Source organism: Felis catus, chromosome B4, assembly GCF_018350175.1.
Source record: "Felis catus isolate Fca126 chromosome B4, F.catus_Fca126_mat1.0, whole genome shotgun sequence".
NCBI classification, from domain to species: domain Eukaryota; kingdom Metazoa; phylum Chordata; class Mammalia; order Carnivora; family Felidae; genus Felis; species Felis catus.
Window position 1 is genome coordinate 7,432,073 of NC_058374.1, and position 14,808 is coordinate 7,446,880.

Consider the following 14,808-nt stretch of genomic DNA (forward strand, 5'->3'; position numbering starts at 1 on the left):
CCCCTCTCTCTACCCTTCCCCTGCTCATGTTGTCTCTCAAATTTGAATAAACATTAAAAAAATTTTTTTAAAGAGTTCTTCAGATACTTTATTATTTTACCAACAACTATTTTCATAAAAATGAACTGAACAGGGAGTAATAACAAAAACTGGTTACCTACCGCAAACCTGTAGAGAACAGTACTGACACCGGGAGAAGGCTGCTGAGGGAAGATAAACTGAACAGAATCCAGAGTCATTTCCCAGCTTCCCTGAGATTTTACAAGAGTCACCTGATGGGTCCGTGAATGAGGCTGTGAGGCATTGGACAGACACAGAAGTGTGTTCAAGGTACCGGGTAACTTTCAGGAACGTTAGCAAGGAATGGGTGCTAACGCGGGGGGGGGGGGGGGGGGAGTATTTTGCTTCCAAACACGTTGGCCTGTCTCCAGTTTCGAGGACAGCAGAACACTTCTGTGAGGGTGAACTGAGGGTTCTAGACAACACGGCAGGAAGAAACGCGGGAATTTGAGCACACGCAACAGAAACAATCTGTTAAGCTGAACGTGATGTACCGTCAGGGTTCAGAGGAGAAGACCATAGTTGTGGGGCGTCGTATCAGCCCTCTCGGTTTGTCTCTGGGGTGTGGATGTTCTGGTCTGTTCGTGGTCCCAGGTTGGGCACATCGCTGTCCTGGGTTTGCCGGCCTTTCTGAGGACTCCCTCTGCCCTTCCCCTGGGTTGGATCTCATTTTCTGTGTCCCACGTTTCCCTCTCTGATATGCTAGTGGGACACAGCTTCCAGGTAAACCTTTGAAGACCTTGCAGATCTTAAAATACGTTTTCTACGGCGTTTTAGTGGAGCAGAGTGGGTTGGAATCCCAGCTCAACCCTTGCCAGCTGTGTGATCTTGGGCACTTTAATCTTTGTCTTGTCACCTGCAAGATGGAGGTTAAAGTAGGACTTGCCCCACAGGGGCTGTGATGAAGATGGAATGAGCGAATCTTTACAAAATACTCAACCTGATGCAGGGCGAGTGCTGAGTAGAGAGTGATGCCACCGGTGTGCACGGGGGCTCCTGGGCCTCTGCTTTAAGCCCACCCCTGGCACGGGCTCTCTTGTCCCAGTGCCCCCCGGTACCCGGTTCTTCCGCGTTCCGCCAGGACCAGGGCCCCCAGAGTGAGTCAGAGCCCTGCTTTCAGGATGAAAGTTCAGTCCTCGGCTCCTGGGTCCTCGTGGGTCAGCAGACCGGCACACACCCTGTTCTTGGAGACGGCGGCCACCCCTGGTTCCCTCTGCTGCAGCTCTCGCAGGAAGTGCTGTTTCCTTAGCACCGCTGGGTCTCCCCTCAAATCCACTCTCGAGATAATGACTTCATCTAGAGAAAACTCGCAGGCGGTCAAATTTCACTGTTTTCAAGTGTATACAATGCAGGGATTTTTAGTATAAACACAGAGTTACGCTCTAATTCTATATACACTGTCGCACGATGAATTGTTCCAGAAAGCATTTATTCACCCAGCACTGACTACCTGCTAGATACTATGCCGTCTGTGGGGCATTTATCAGTGAATGGGATGAGGGTAGAAGCCGCCCTTCTGAAGTGCACGGCCAATGACAGGGAAGGAGGAGTTGAGTTGGGGGCATCTATCAAACATTAATTTGAGTTGTATGTGGGAGATCCAAATGGAGATTAGATGCGGTTAGTTACACTAGTCTGAAACTCGGGAAAGATTTGGGATAAACTTATATTGGAGAGTCACCCTTTTATATAACCATGAAAATCAATGGGGTGAATCATATAAAAAGAGGACAAATACTTAAAAAGTAGGCAAAGGCATTAGAGGAGAAAGCAAACATTTGATACAATTGTAACCACTGTCTCACTTGGGGAGGAGGGAGACACATGAGATGGGAAGGAGGTAAGGAATACGTAGTTAGGGATTTGAATCAGAGGCATCAGCAAGGACTTAAGACTTTGGAAATACTCATATTTTCTGGTTTTCTCCACTAACGGGCTCCTGAAGCAATGACATCCCCTGTAGTGATGAAGGTCAGGTAGAACCCGTATCTTGGCTTCTAAATACTGTTCATCACTAAGAAGAACCAGAACCCCTTAGAGAGATGACTGATTCCAAGTCTAGGGCTGGGAAAAGCGTCAGGTGAGCCTGGAAACTCGTGCCATAAAGTAAGGAAATCCCCGATGAATGACAGGGGCGTGCTAAAAGGACACAGCATGTGGCCTGAACCCCGCCTCTGCTGGCCAAACATGGGACAATTTAAGCAGCAAAAAATAATAATGGTTAAGAGATTCTAACTCAGTGAATACAAATCAGTCTCTCACCACATCCTAATACTGTACTAGAAAAAATGAGGGAAACTTACAGAGAAATCACCGCTTTGTATAACAAAGCAGTGAAAGGTGGAGAAGTAGGCTATTCAAACAGTCTCAAAGTATCACCTTATAGATTACTTATTAATCTCAAAGTTTAAAAAAAAAAAAAAGATGTCTTACAATGGAGAGACTGGTAGATACTACCTTTACAAATGACCAGACTTTGTCACTCGTGATGGCACAAAATGACGCTTGCTGTTACCAGGGCAGAAAGTACAGATCACCTGAGGAGGAATATTGTTGCCAAAAAGGTTTACCTTGAATGTAATCGGGTGAGAAAACAACCAAACACTGCAAGACATTCTATAAAATAACCGTCCAAAAAAAAAAAGTCCTAGACTTTGCAAAAATGTTGTCAAAAAGACCAAAAAAATAATAATAAATAAATAAATGAAAGTCGTACAGACAAGTGGGGGACTGCTTTTATTGAAAAAGACTTTAGAGATGACAACAAAATGCAGTGAGTGATTCTTAGTTTCTGGACTAAAAAAAAGCTAGGAAAGGCATTTGGGGACCATGGGAAGGTCTCAATATGCACTCGATACTGGCTAATACTAGGAGTTTCTTTGCGTGTGACAATGGGAATGTGATGTAATGCAAGGTGCGATGCCCCTCCCCCCCCAGACCCCCCCAGCAGGACTAAGGGATGTGTGCCCCCAGCTTCCGGAACACCATCCTCAACGACTTAACCCTCTTTGGGATTGCCTCAGCCAGAGACTGCCCTGCCCAAGGTCACAGCCCCCTCCCTCCTGGGCGGCCCACACCCAGTGTCTGCTCAGTGTGGGCGTACAAAGCCAGTCCACTTTGCCTGAACTCAGACAATGTCTCTCTTCCCCCAACCCTACCTTCTTCCCCTCCCAGGTCCCGATCCCAAGAGCACTCCTACAGAGCAGTCTGCACCTCGGTGGCTGCTTCCTGGAAAGTCCCACTTGGGGCAGTTTGTACTGGAAGGGGTTGGGGGAGGGGATACCAAGACAGGAGTTAGGAGCTGGATCGGCCACCCGGCTGGCCACGAAGACCTCCGCACTGATAGCAGCTGGAGCACAAAAAGCCCCTGGCACAAAGTAGGTAGTTTGGGAACGCGCAGGTTGTAAAACTCTTACCAGCAGCGAACTGGGGTGGCATAAAGTAGAAACAAGCTGGCATGATGTATCGGTGTTCAGATATTCAAGCAATGTGGACACAACAGGGCTGTGCTTATGCATACTGTGAATGAGTCGAGGGATCGGGGAGGAAGGTTCACCTGGTGAGCTTTAGAGATGGTTCACAGAACACCGGTGGGTGAAACAGATGGGCAGCCCCGGTGGGTTAGTCCTCAATCTGTACCATCAAAGGAATTCACGGATAGATAATCAGGTGGCCGAGGACAGTCGCCCTGAAGAGCAGCTATGATTCCTTGGCCAACGTCCGGCACGGAGGCCGTTTTCAGCCTGAGACTGTGGAGTCTGCGGGAGGCAAAGCCCTGCCAACACCAAATGGAGAGGATGAGGATTCCCCGACTCCTCCTGCAAAGGAACCGACAGCCATTTACGCAAGGAACTGTCTGCTGGAGAAAGGGAATACTCAAACCTTTTGAGGACTGCTGAACACGGGGACTGAGCCGAGGCCGAAACCAGGAGATGCAGAGTCACTGTGGGCCTCTGTCAGAGTGGGGGCAGACGAGGCCCAATAATAAATGAAGGATCGGGTCCCGGGGTTGATGGACCCCATCAAACGGTCAATTCCCTGATTCTTCAATGTGTAGTTAGATTAGACGTCAAGGGAGGTGGGCACAACCTCCACACCGGTTCCTTGGCCTGTGGCGTCACAACTGTGGTAGCGGGAAGGCTGAAACAACCTTTTGAGATTGGCCCTGCAGCTCCGGGGGAAGGGGAAGGCAGAAATCAGTGGCATCCTTAAGGCCCCGAAAGAATGCAGGGCCAGTGATCTCCATTGTTAACTCCATGCATCATTTTGACAGTTTGGCCCCTAAGAATAAAACTCTTTCAGTGACCCACCTGGGAAACCGTTCTTGTCCCTGCAACTCTGGCTGCTCCAGGTTGATAGATCTAATTTGTAAAAGGGGGCATGCCCTCACCATGGGACACAGCAGGAGTCCCACCGAAATATTAGCTACAGTTGCCAGCCGGGCACTTGAGCGACGGAGGGGCCGGCACGCAGAGAGAGAAGTCGTGCAGGTAAGAGTAACTGACCCTGGTCATCAGGAGGCCACGCTGCAGGCACACGGTGGGCAGCAAGGAGGAATGTTTGGCACCCAAGTGGTCTGGTTGGGTGCCTCTTGGTACTCTCTCTTGCCCAGTGTCGATGGGCCACGGACAGGTTAAGCAGGCACTGTCTGAAAAGAGCGTGGAAACACGGGGCTCAGACCTCTTGCAGATGACGGTCTGGGTCATGCCGCTAGGAAAGCCAAGTCCAGGAGTGGCGTCAGCTGAAGGCATGAGAATGGAGAACAGACGGTAGAGGAGGACATCGGTAAGTACCACGGGGCACTGCTGTGGCAGTAGGGGCTGTGACTTGCCTTCCGTCCTTCCTCTTTTACGTTTTTCCTAGGAAAAGAGGCCTTCTGGTACCCTGGGGGACTTCCTCACGCTTACACCAGGAAGTGGATCTCCCAGCACAAAGTGGCTACGGCCTGAATGTTTGTGTTGCCCCCAGACTCACACGCTGGATATCGTTACGCTCATTATGGTGTCAGAAGGTGGGGCGTTTAGGAGGTGATGAGGTCACGACGGTGAAGCCCTCCGGAATGGGATTAGTGCAATTATAAACGAGATCCACAGAGCTCCCCTGCCCCGGCCACCTTGGAAGGATCCCACAAGTCCACCACCCAGAAGAAAACCGTGCCTGCACCCTGAGCTCAGACTTGCAGCCTCTAGAACTGTGAGAAATCAATTTTCGTTGTTTGTAAGTTACCCACCCTGTAGTATTTTGTTATGGTAGCCCGAACATATAGGACAGGACAGGACTGAATCTTATGTGCTGCTCAGATCCCTGCAGGAATGAAGGACTTGAGCTTTCCCTGAATTGCCTCAGGTGCAGAGAACACGTTTGCCCAAGACCACACACCCTTTCCCGGGCAGCCCTCATACAATAACTTATCAACATGGGAACGTGAAGACCCAGCCCCCTTGTGCCAACTCATGACAGATCTGAAACACCAACCCAGTGTTAGAATTCCCCTGGGATTGGCCCTGAACGTGATTGCAATCCCCTCCCCTTGCACAGGGGATGATCCCAGGAGCACTCCTTAATAAACCTGCCGGCTGACCTCCACTCAGAAATGACTTCCTGAAGCACTGAACCTGTGACATATGGGTACGTAGGGGAATGTCCTTGCCTTGCAGAGATAAAAGCTGAAGTGTTTCTGGACTGAGTGTGATGATGTTTGCAACTTATTTTCAAACTGTTCTGAAAAAAGAAAAGTATGTGTGTACCTGTATATAGTGAATGTAACAAAACATTAGCAACTGATGACTCTAGGTGAAGTATATACCTGTGCTTAGACTTTTCTGTAGTTTGAAATTTTCTGAAATAAAAGATTAAGGAGTTGAACACACACACACACACACACACACACACACACACACAGAGGCAAATGAAGAGGAGTCTAACACAGAGATGTAGAGGAGTATCCAGAATTTCAATACTTCTGGAGGGTCAGCAAGAGAGCAAGGTGTTGTGAAATCCAAGGGAGAAGAGAGTTTCAAAATTAAAGTAGTGTCCAACACTATCAAATGGCTACAAAATGGTCAAGTAAGGCCGTCAAGCCAAGTATGGGACTTCAAAGTGTCCCATAGAGTTAGTATCCAAAAGGTCCCTGATAATCTTGAAGACGCAAGTGTCGGTGAAAAGGTATTACAGGCACCCTGCCACCGAGCAGTTCTCTGCAGAACTGTCATTTGGCTGAAGCACCACATTTTTGGCTCGACTGTGTTTTCAAGACTTTTAAAAACCGAGTATCCATTATGTTCAAAGTTCTGGAATATTCCCTGTAGGGAGAATGTAGAACCACTCAGAAACACAATTTACTGGGAAAGGTGCATAAACTCAAATACTAAATCCACTGTGCCAGGTATAAGAATAAAGAAACTCACAGAGAAATACAGAGGAGATGAGGGGAAGGGAGGAAGGAACACTCCAGAAGCTTGAAGTGGGTGGGGAGCACAAAAGGGCATATTTAAGAGGCCATTGGATCAGCCATTACAATTGGCTACCCACAGGCTGAATCTGGCTTCGCTGTGGGATTCGTTTGGCTTGCAAATTAAAACTTTAGACACGTATACCTAACATTTACAACTCGAGATATTTATCACAAAGTCTCGATTTGTGGCAATTTGAAGAGATAGGGCAAACACTTGGCTGGGGCTGAGAGAAGGGTCTGGGGTAGGCAACAATTCCCCCAGTGTCTCCCCCAATCTCTGCTTCATCGATTTAAGGTACTTGTTCAGACTGTGTAGGCAATTGAGTTGTACTGGACCCAGGGGTGGGATGAGAATGAGGCGAGTGATGCAGGAATTCGGGGGGGGGGCAGTCGTTTGGCTTTTTAAAAAATACTATATTAAAATATGACTGATCTTCAGTTTTCTGGTGCTCTCCAAAATTTTGCACCGACGCTAGAGTCTCGCTCGCCTGACTCTAATCTCTGAGCAGCAGGGACTTCATTTAGCCTGTACAGTGGTAAGCAGCAGCATAGGCAAGATCAGATCGGATCAGATCTGCATTTGGGGGAGCACTTCAGTTCCCACGCTCCAAATCCCGCCCCTGCTGCACTCACAACCTCTCGGGTTCCCACTTCTCTCTAACACTCGGATTTCAATTTCCTCTCCTGAGTACCTCTTTCGCCCCGAAACCACTGACTGTCCCCTCTCCCTTCCCCTCCAAGCGAGCCCACCCGGGAAGGCCCCAAGCACCTGCCTCCTCGGGCGCCTCCTCCACCTGCGCTCAGCCCGAGCCGTTTCCTGCATCCTCCCAGGCCCGACAGTCGCTCCCGACACCATCGCTCTGCTCCAACAGGGCGGAGCTTCCTCATTGGCGCGCTCAGCATTCGACTAGTGCTGCCTCGCCCCGGCGACCGTCCAGCGGGAGGCGGAGCGAGTCCAAAATGGCGGCTCTCAGGCTGGCGCGCTCCGTGCTGCTGGCGCTTTGAGGTGGTCGCCAGGGGTCGGGGGGACGATTTCCCCGCCGCGGGGGCCCTAGAGGATGAATCGAGGGCTCTGCTAAGGTTAGGCGGTGGGGGTGGAGAGAGTGGCAGCAAGGGCTGCGGTGGAGTCCACGGAGCGGGATGTGCGAGAGTTACTCCAGGTCGTTGTTGAGGGTCTCGGTGGCGCAGATCTGCCAGGCGCTGGGCTGGGACTCGGTGCAACTCAGCGCCTGCCACCTCCTCACGGACGTGCTGCAGCGCTATCTGCAGCAGTTGGGACGGGGCTGCCATCGGTACTCTGAGCTGTGTGAGTACCGGGCTGGGTGCGGGAGGGCTGCCTCTGGCCAGTCACGAGTGACACCTCCGGTCTTCCCTTCTCTATCTCAGCGTCTCCGAGGTGTTCGTCCTTGTCCCCCTACCCCGAGATCGGGTGTTTTCTCGGGCCTCTGACGCCCCTCGGGTTCCGCTGCCCCTGGAAACTCCAGTCATCGCTGTGGTGCCTCTCCCTCATCCACTAACTTCCCGCCTCCAGCCCGGGACCCCTGTCCCCGCTCTCAGCTCCACACCCTCCCTCACCTCCTCTCTGATCGGAAACAAGCATCGGTCTTTTCCTCACCGTCTCGTTTTTGCTGCGTGTAGAACCACCTCCAGAATGCCTCGCAGCCTCCTTTACTTTGGTCCTTCTCCTCCCTTGCCCGCAAACTACTACAACTAGTTGTCACAGGCGCTCCGTCTACCGGCCGTTTCTTACAAGGCTAGCCATTCTTCAGCTCATAACAACACATACTCGTTGACAGCTCTGCTCCGTTGGGGACACTGCCTCTCCTTTCTGCATCTGCCCGTTTCATAGAGAGCATCTCTGCGCTCGCTTTCCCAAGGCCACCTTTGTCAGTTTCACTTAGATTAACTTTCACTTACTTCTCCGTTACTCATCGATTTCCTCCTTTATGTTTTTATGTCAGTGGTTATCCAAGTGGGGTAGAGGGAACGCAGGCGATTTACAAGGGTCCCCAGATAGTCTGGGCTGCAGTGTTTATTTTATTTTTTTTAAGTGAGTGTCTGGCAGTATTTATAGCTGATGGCGTTTAATAATTCGGAGTATTTAACAGAAACCACATCTCACTGATGTGAAGTGAAGTGTGTGTGTAGGGGCAAGTACCAGTCACTTCAATTTCAGGTCACTACCCAAAGGGGTAAGCTGGAGAACTGAGTGACGCGTTCCCTGGGATGTTGTGCTTTCTCAAGGAGGTTCCTTCTGAGACTGGAGGATTGAGACCCGCAGACACGCTTTGCTTCTTAGGCCCCAGATTCCATTCCAGCTTCCACGGTACGACCGCAGCAAGCCGTCCCCAACACACATCTGCACGTGTCATTTTTTTTTTTTAACGTTTATTTATTTTTGAGACAGAGAGAGACAGAGCATGAACGGGGGAGGGTCAGAGAGAGGGAGACGCAGAATCCGAAGCAGGCTCCAGGCTCCGAGCCGTCAGCACAGAGCCCGACGCGGGGCTTGAACTCACGGACCGCGAGATCATGACTTGAGCCGAAGTCGGCCGCTTAACCGACTGAGCCACCCAGATGCCCCTAAGGGTGTCATTCTTAAAAATATTTTAATTGGTACTCCATCAGTTACAGACTGAAAATCTAATAAAACTCTTCAGCAGCACGTGGTTTTCTCTGTGAGCCAGCTTTTTCTTATCTGCTGCTATCCTAATCTCAACCGTGCTGAGCCACCGGCCTCATCCAAAAACGTTTTAAGCTGTCCGTTCCTATATAGACGCGTGCGGCTTCCTAGAGTGTCCTTCACCCCCCGCCTCTGGCCCCCCAGTAGTACTACTTGTGTTTTGAGACTCACTCACGATTTGAGAAACTCACGTCATCTGCTCCCATAATTCTGTGCATACTCCGGTGTGTTAACATCTTGCTTTGGAATCATCCATGTCTCTCTCTGTGTCTCTCTCTCTCTCTCACCCTTTCCTTTCCTCTCCCCAGGCGACAAATTTATTGCATCTGTGTTCTCGAACCTAGTATGGTGCCATAAGTTACTAGGCACCCAGGAAATAAGTGAATGAACTGATAACCTACTACCATAATAGCTATTTAGTCACCTGACTTTTTGAGTTCCAAAGTAATGTATTTTGGGAATGCCTGATTTCACTGATCCCTCTCGTGTAAATTTGGAACCGCGAAGTAATAACTCTCTTTCACCCATGTCTTGACAATACACCGCCAGCACAATACTCTCCTGGCTTTCGCTTCTTTTCCCTCCCTCCCTCCTCCATGGTCCGCGAGACTGCTGTTGCGGTCACGCGGAGTCCAGCTTAAGTTTTGGCTACCAAGTTCCCTAAATAAGGGCAGATGTTCTGTATTTTGGGGTGATGAAAATATCCCCTTAATACATAGCTGCCTTTCCTGCCTTCTACACAGAACCAGACCATGCGCTGGCATTGTAAGTAACCAGGTATTCCACGGTCACCAAGTGATCGTTGTCCTGTGTTAATGTCAACCCCTTTTCTAATTACCCAGTTTGTGTAGTCAGTTTCCTTGCTTTTAGTGAGAATGTGACTATCAGGTTCATTACCCTCCATCATGGTTTTGTGGCTTATTAGCAATGCTGATCCCTGGTATATTTATTGGTTACAGACTTTTTGTTAGGTTCTTTTTCCTACACTGTGCTAGTTTTAAACTCAAATTTTGTCCTCCAGTTGCCACTATGGAGTCTTGTATTCTTTAAATCCTTTAACTCCTCTTTGTCTTTTTGACAACACTGACTGAGGACCACTAAGAACTGAGCGCTGCGTTGCAGACCTGGATGTCCTAAGGCACAGCCCCTGGCCACAAGGTGGGGACAGGGGTGCAGACTGTGAACAAAACAAACTGGTGGCCTTCGCTCCTTTTTAAAAAATGACTCTCAAGTTTCAGCAAGTATCGGAAGTTGCCATTAATTCAACGAATAATGCATTTTAAAATTTCCCTAAGGTAATGATTTCTGAAAGCACGCAGGGCAGATGTTTCTCTGTGCGTTGTATTATGGATTAAGTATGTGCGTGTGCACTGAAAGTAGGTGCTGGATATTTCAGAATGACCCTTCAGGACTAGCACTTGTCACTCACCAATTGTATGGGCAGTGAATGCAAAGGCACTGAGGTGAAGGAGAGGTGGGCGTGGGCCGTGGGCTGGGGCAGGATTACTTCCGGGAAGGCTGAGATTTGGAGTGGAGCGGACCCCAGGCCAGAGAAGAGCATAACCTGGGACATCCAGGTCGGATGGAGTGTGATGGGGGGGCCAGGGAGGTGGCCAGCCTGACACGTGTCGCCGGTTCACTAGGAAGGTGTTACAGGAAAATGGACAGTGGAGTGAAATCCGCTTTGGGAGGGACGGTGAGGGAATGAAGACGTTGGTGGGAAGCACTGCATGCTTCCCGAGGACGGAAACAGTGTGGTAAGAGCGGTCTTTTAAGAAGATGGCGCTCCCACTGAGTGCAAGGTGCAAGAGAGACTCCAGTGACGAGAACTGGAAGCTGAATTAGAGGGCGATGGTAGGAATAGAGATACAGAAAAAGTTCTGAAATCCGTGGCCCAAAATGGGTTGGGGGGGGGAACCGAAAGGCCCTGGGTTGAAATTGCGAAGCATATGGACGAATTCAAGATGTTCATTTTTTTCTGGACTGAGGAGAAGAAAGCTTTTCATAGGAATAGAAGGACTATTCTCTTAGCTCATCTTAACCATGTCGTCAAGAGGAAGAATGAATATTGATTTTATTTATCCCTTCTGTTTTCTGCATCATGGGAGTAACTAACCCCTACCTGTAGCGGAATTCAGAGACTGCAGAAGTGTTTGAGGTCAGAAGGGAAAGTCTCCCGCTTCCCCCTGTGCCCCGGCGCCCAGCCCCTTCAACTGTTAATGGTTGGACGCATATCCTTCCAGAACTTTTCTCGTAGGCGCGAGCAAGCATGTGTCTAAATTTTTATGAACTTTGGGTTACTTTCATTTTACAGCATGATTTAAGTTCCGACATACTGAGTTTGAAGTGATCATAGATTTCAGTAAAAATAAATAAATAGATAAATAAACAAACCACTTTTGTAAAGTGAACCTCACCTGAACTTTGTATCTTGTCTTCTAATGACATTTAAATTGTATATATAAATTATCTTTATGATATAAGTGTTTTCTGTAAATTCTCTTGGATTTAAAAACTTGACTCAGTGGCAAACAGTGGTCTCCCCTCCTCCACGGGGGATACATCCCAAGACCCCCTAAAACCACGAATGCCTAAAACCATGAATGGTACAGAACCCTATGTATATACTATGTTGGTTTTTTTTTTCCTGTACCTACGTATCTGTGATGAAGTTTAATTTATGAATTAGACACATTAAAAGAATAACAACAATAACCAATAATAATTAGAACAGTCATAACAGTATATTGCACCAAACGTTATGTGAGTGATCTTTTTCTGTCCCTCAAAGTATCTGAATGTACTGTGCTCACCCTTCTTGTGATGTGAGCTGATAAAATCCGTCCGTGACGTGGCGCAGTGAGGCGAACGACGTAGGTATTGTAGTAGGGGTGGGCCTATTCCTGACCTTCTGATGATAAGTCAGGAGGACGAGCATCTGCTTCCGGACCGCTGGGACCGCGGGTCGCTGAAACCGGAGACAGTGACCCCCGGGATGGGAGGGGAGGAACCAGGGTAGTTCATCCCACAAATACCTACTGTGCACCAACTATATGCTGGCCACTGTGCTGGGTTCCAGAGAGGCATCAGTGAACAGTGGTGAAAGCGTAGTGGACATCTACTTGGCCCAGGGTGCTAGTTGTTCGATGGAAAAATAGTAATAGTAACATTTACTGAGCATTTGCATTTTGTCAGCCACTGTTCCCCCGTCAACTGCTTCCGATGATGTATTCTGTGCTAGCTGACTGTTAGAATGAATTATCTGGCGGTCAGATCAGATTTCAAGCTGACTTTAGGAATCACCTTTCCAATCTGTAAACAGTATGAGGTTTCCTTTAAAATCTATTAAATTCTTTCCCAAAACTCTTAAATATATGTACTGTGTTTGACTCTGAGATACATATGAACATAATACTTTTTCTTGATATTTAAAAAACAATACTCGTGGAATTTTCTTGAAATAACTTGCATGGCTTTTGACTTTGTTCCAGATGGCCGAACAGACCCAATTTTGGATGATGTCAGCGAGGCTTTCCAGCTCATGGGGGTTAGTCTTCATGAACTAGAAGACTATATTCACAATATTGAACCTGTCACTTTCCCACATCAAATTCCTTCGTTTCCTGTCAGTAAGAACAATGTACTTCAATTTCCTCAACCCGGAAGTAAAGATGCAGAGGAAAGAAAAGAATACATTCCTGATTACATGCCACCCATTGTGTCTTCACAAGAAGGTTTGTGATTTCTGGTTTGTTTCTTACTCCTACATGTGTTAACTATCTTGATGGGTTTTTAGTCTTCCTGGTTTTCCTGACTGAATTCCATAAAATGCTATGCCAGCGTATAAATTCTAGAAATGTAATCAAAATATTTTCAGGTTATTTACAAATTGGTCTGACATTTAAGCCAACAGACACTTGCACTGGCGGTATGAGGGAGAGCCATGGCACAGGCAAGGTTATGTCTAATGAGGCGTTTATTTCCTCCGTAAATTTTAAGTAGGGAAGAACAGAATGTGATCCCAGAGAGAAGCTTCTCAGTAGATGCATTGTATGGGAACGGGGTATTAAATAAGTCAGAAAACCTCTGCAACAGAAAGGAAAATTGAGGCGGTTCTTTTCCTCGCCTCATTTTCGTAAATGTGAGTTGGATGATACCGGGAACGGTGAGTGAGTGAATATTCACTAGTGTTACGCAGCTTTAGCTCCATTTTTAAACGATGAGTAGAGGTGTGTGTTGTTTGGCCGTATGAAATTTTTGATTAAAAAGTGTAACAGCTAATGAGGCAGACTAGTTGATCATCGCAGAGCCCCTTTTCCCCTGCGTGGTTTTACATGTTGATCGTGTAGGCTCACTGAGGTTCTGAAGAGATACGTAAGTAGTTCGTGGTCTCGTGCAGGTCGATCGATACGCAATACTGTTTCTTGTAAAAATGGAAAAGTTGCAGTTCATTCCCTGTTTACCTTTACATTTATACCATTTTACCTGCCACCAGCAATGCCCTAAGGTTCCACTTTCTTACAGTTCACTTCTCATAATCTCCTATTCCACGTCAATGGCATTCTGGAGTGTTCCCCATTTGTTTCAGGGCTAGCTTTAAACTGTTTGACAATCTGTGTGTCAGTGTTGCCTCATTTGAAGAACTGGGCAAAAACTGGCCCTCCACTGTAGAGATTTATCGTGGGCTGGTATGTCATCATCACATACTCTGGATCTTGGGTGCGGCGGCCCTACTGATGAGCACGGGCGCCGTAATTAAATGTGTCGAGAATGAAGCAGTGTATCTGTGCTTGCTGCTAGCTGCGGCCGTGTGAAAATTTGGATAGGGAGGTATCATACTTTTCTTTCTTTCTCCTTTTCTTTCTGTCTCTCTTTCTCTCTTTCTGTCTCTTTCTTTCAGAGTTTTTGTTTACTTCCAGAGGGAGAGAAAGAGCACAAGCAGGGGAGGGGGAGAGAGAGAGGGGAAGAGAGAGAATCCCAAAGCAGGCTCCTCGCTGTCCTCAGACAGCGGACAGCTCTGTCCACAGAGCCCCTCCCCGGGCTCCAACCCACAAACCATGAGCTCGTGACCTGAGCCAAAATCAAGAATTGGACACTTAACCGACTGAGCCAGCCAGGCGCCCTGGGAGGTGTCCTAGTTTTCTGATAAGAGTTGCTTGGGAAGTTGACTTTGCCGGTCAGCTTAGCATGTCTCCACCACATGGTCTTGGGGATTTAATACCCACTGAAAGCAGGAATCAGTTTCACCGGAATCAGTAAAACACAAAGCGTGCCTTCCATACATGTTCTCGAACTGAGTTAAATCTTGAACTTAGAAATGTACACATGCATCTCAGTCATCCCAACTTCCCTCAGTAACTGTTTAAGATTCTGTCTCCTCCTCACCTTTGAATTTATTTGTTTTTGAATCTTACTCTTTATAACCCCCGTGGAAAGTCTGTCCTTGTAAACCCCTCATTCCCTATGGCAGCGTCTTTGATCTCAGAAGCCTGTCTTTGTTACAACTTCTCTAAGCATATATTTGTTTATTTTAAAAATATAACCAATGCATTTCAGTATCAACATTATCAAAAGAGGGTTTCTTGGACAGAGGCCCGGTTAGTAGCTGGAT

General features: G+C 47.9%; 1 protein-coding gene across 3 annotated transcripts in view; it reads left to right on the forward strand.

Moving 5' to 3' along the window:
• The first annotated feature begins 7,441 nt into the window (after positions 1-7,441).
• Positions 7,442-14,808, forward strand: part of TAF3 (TATA-box binding protein associated factor 3) — a 180,272-nt gene continuing 172,905 nt past the window's right edge. Inside the window, exons 1-2 of one of the 3 annotated variants that reach the window (XM_011283569.4) lie at positions 7,442-7,820; positions 12,689-12,931. In XM_011283569.4, coding sequence (XP_011281871.2) covers positions 7,655-7,820; positions 12,689-12,931 — 409 coding nt within the window. In that variant the 5' untranslated portion in view covers positions 7,442-7,654. The remainder of the gene's footprint in view (positions 7,821-12,688; positions 12,932-14,808) is intronic. The other 2 variants (XM_011283570.4, XM_011283571.4) reach the window with 2 other exon arrangements.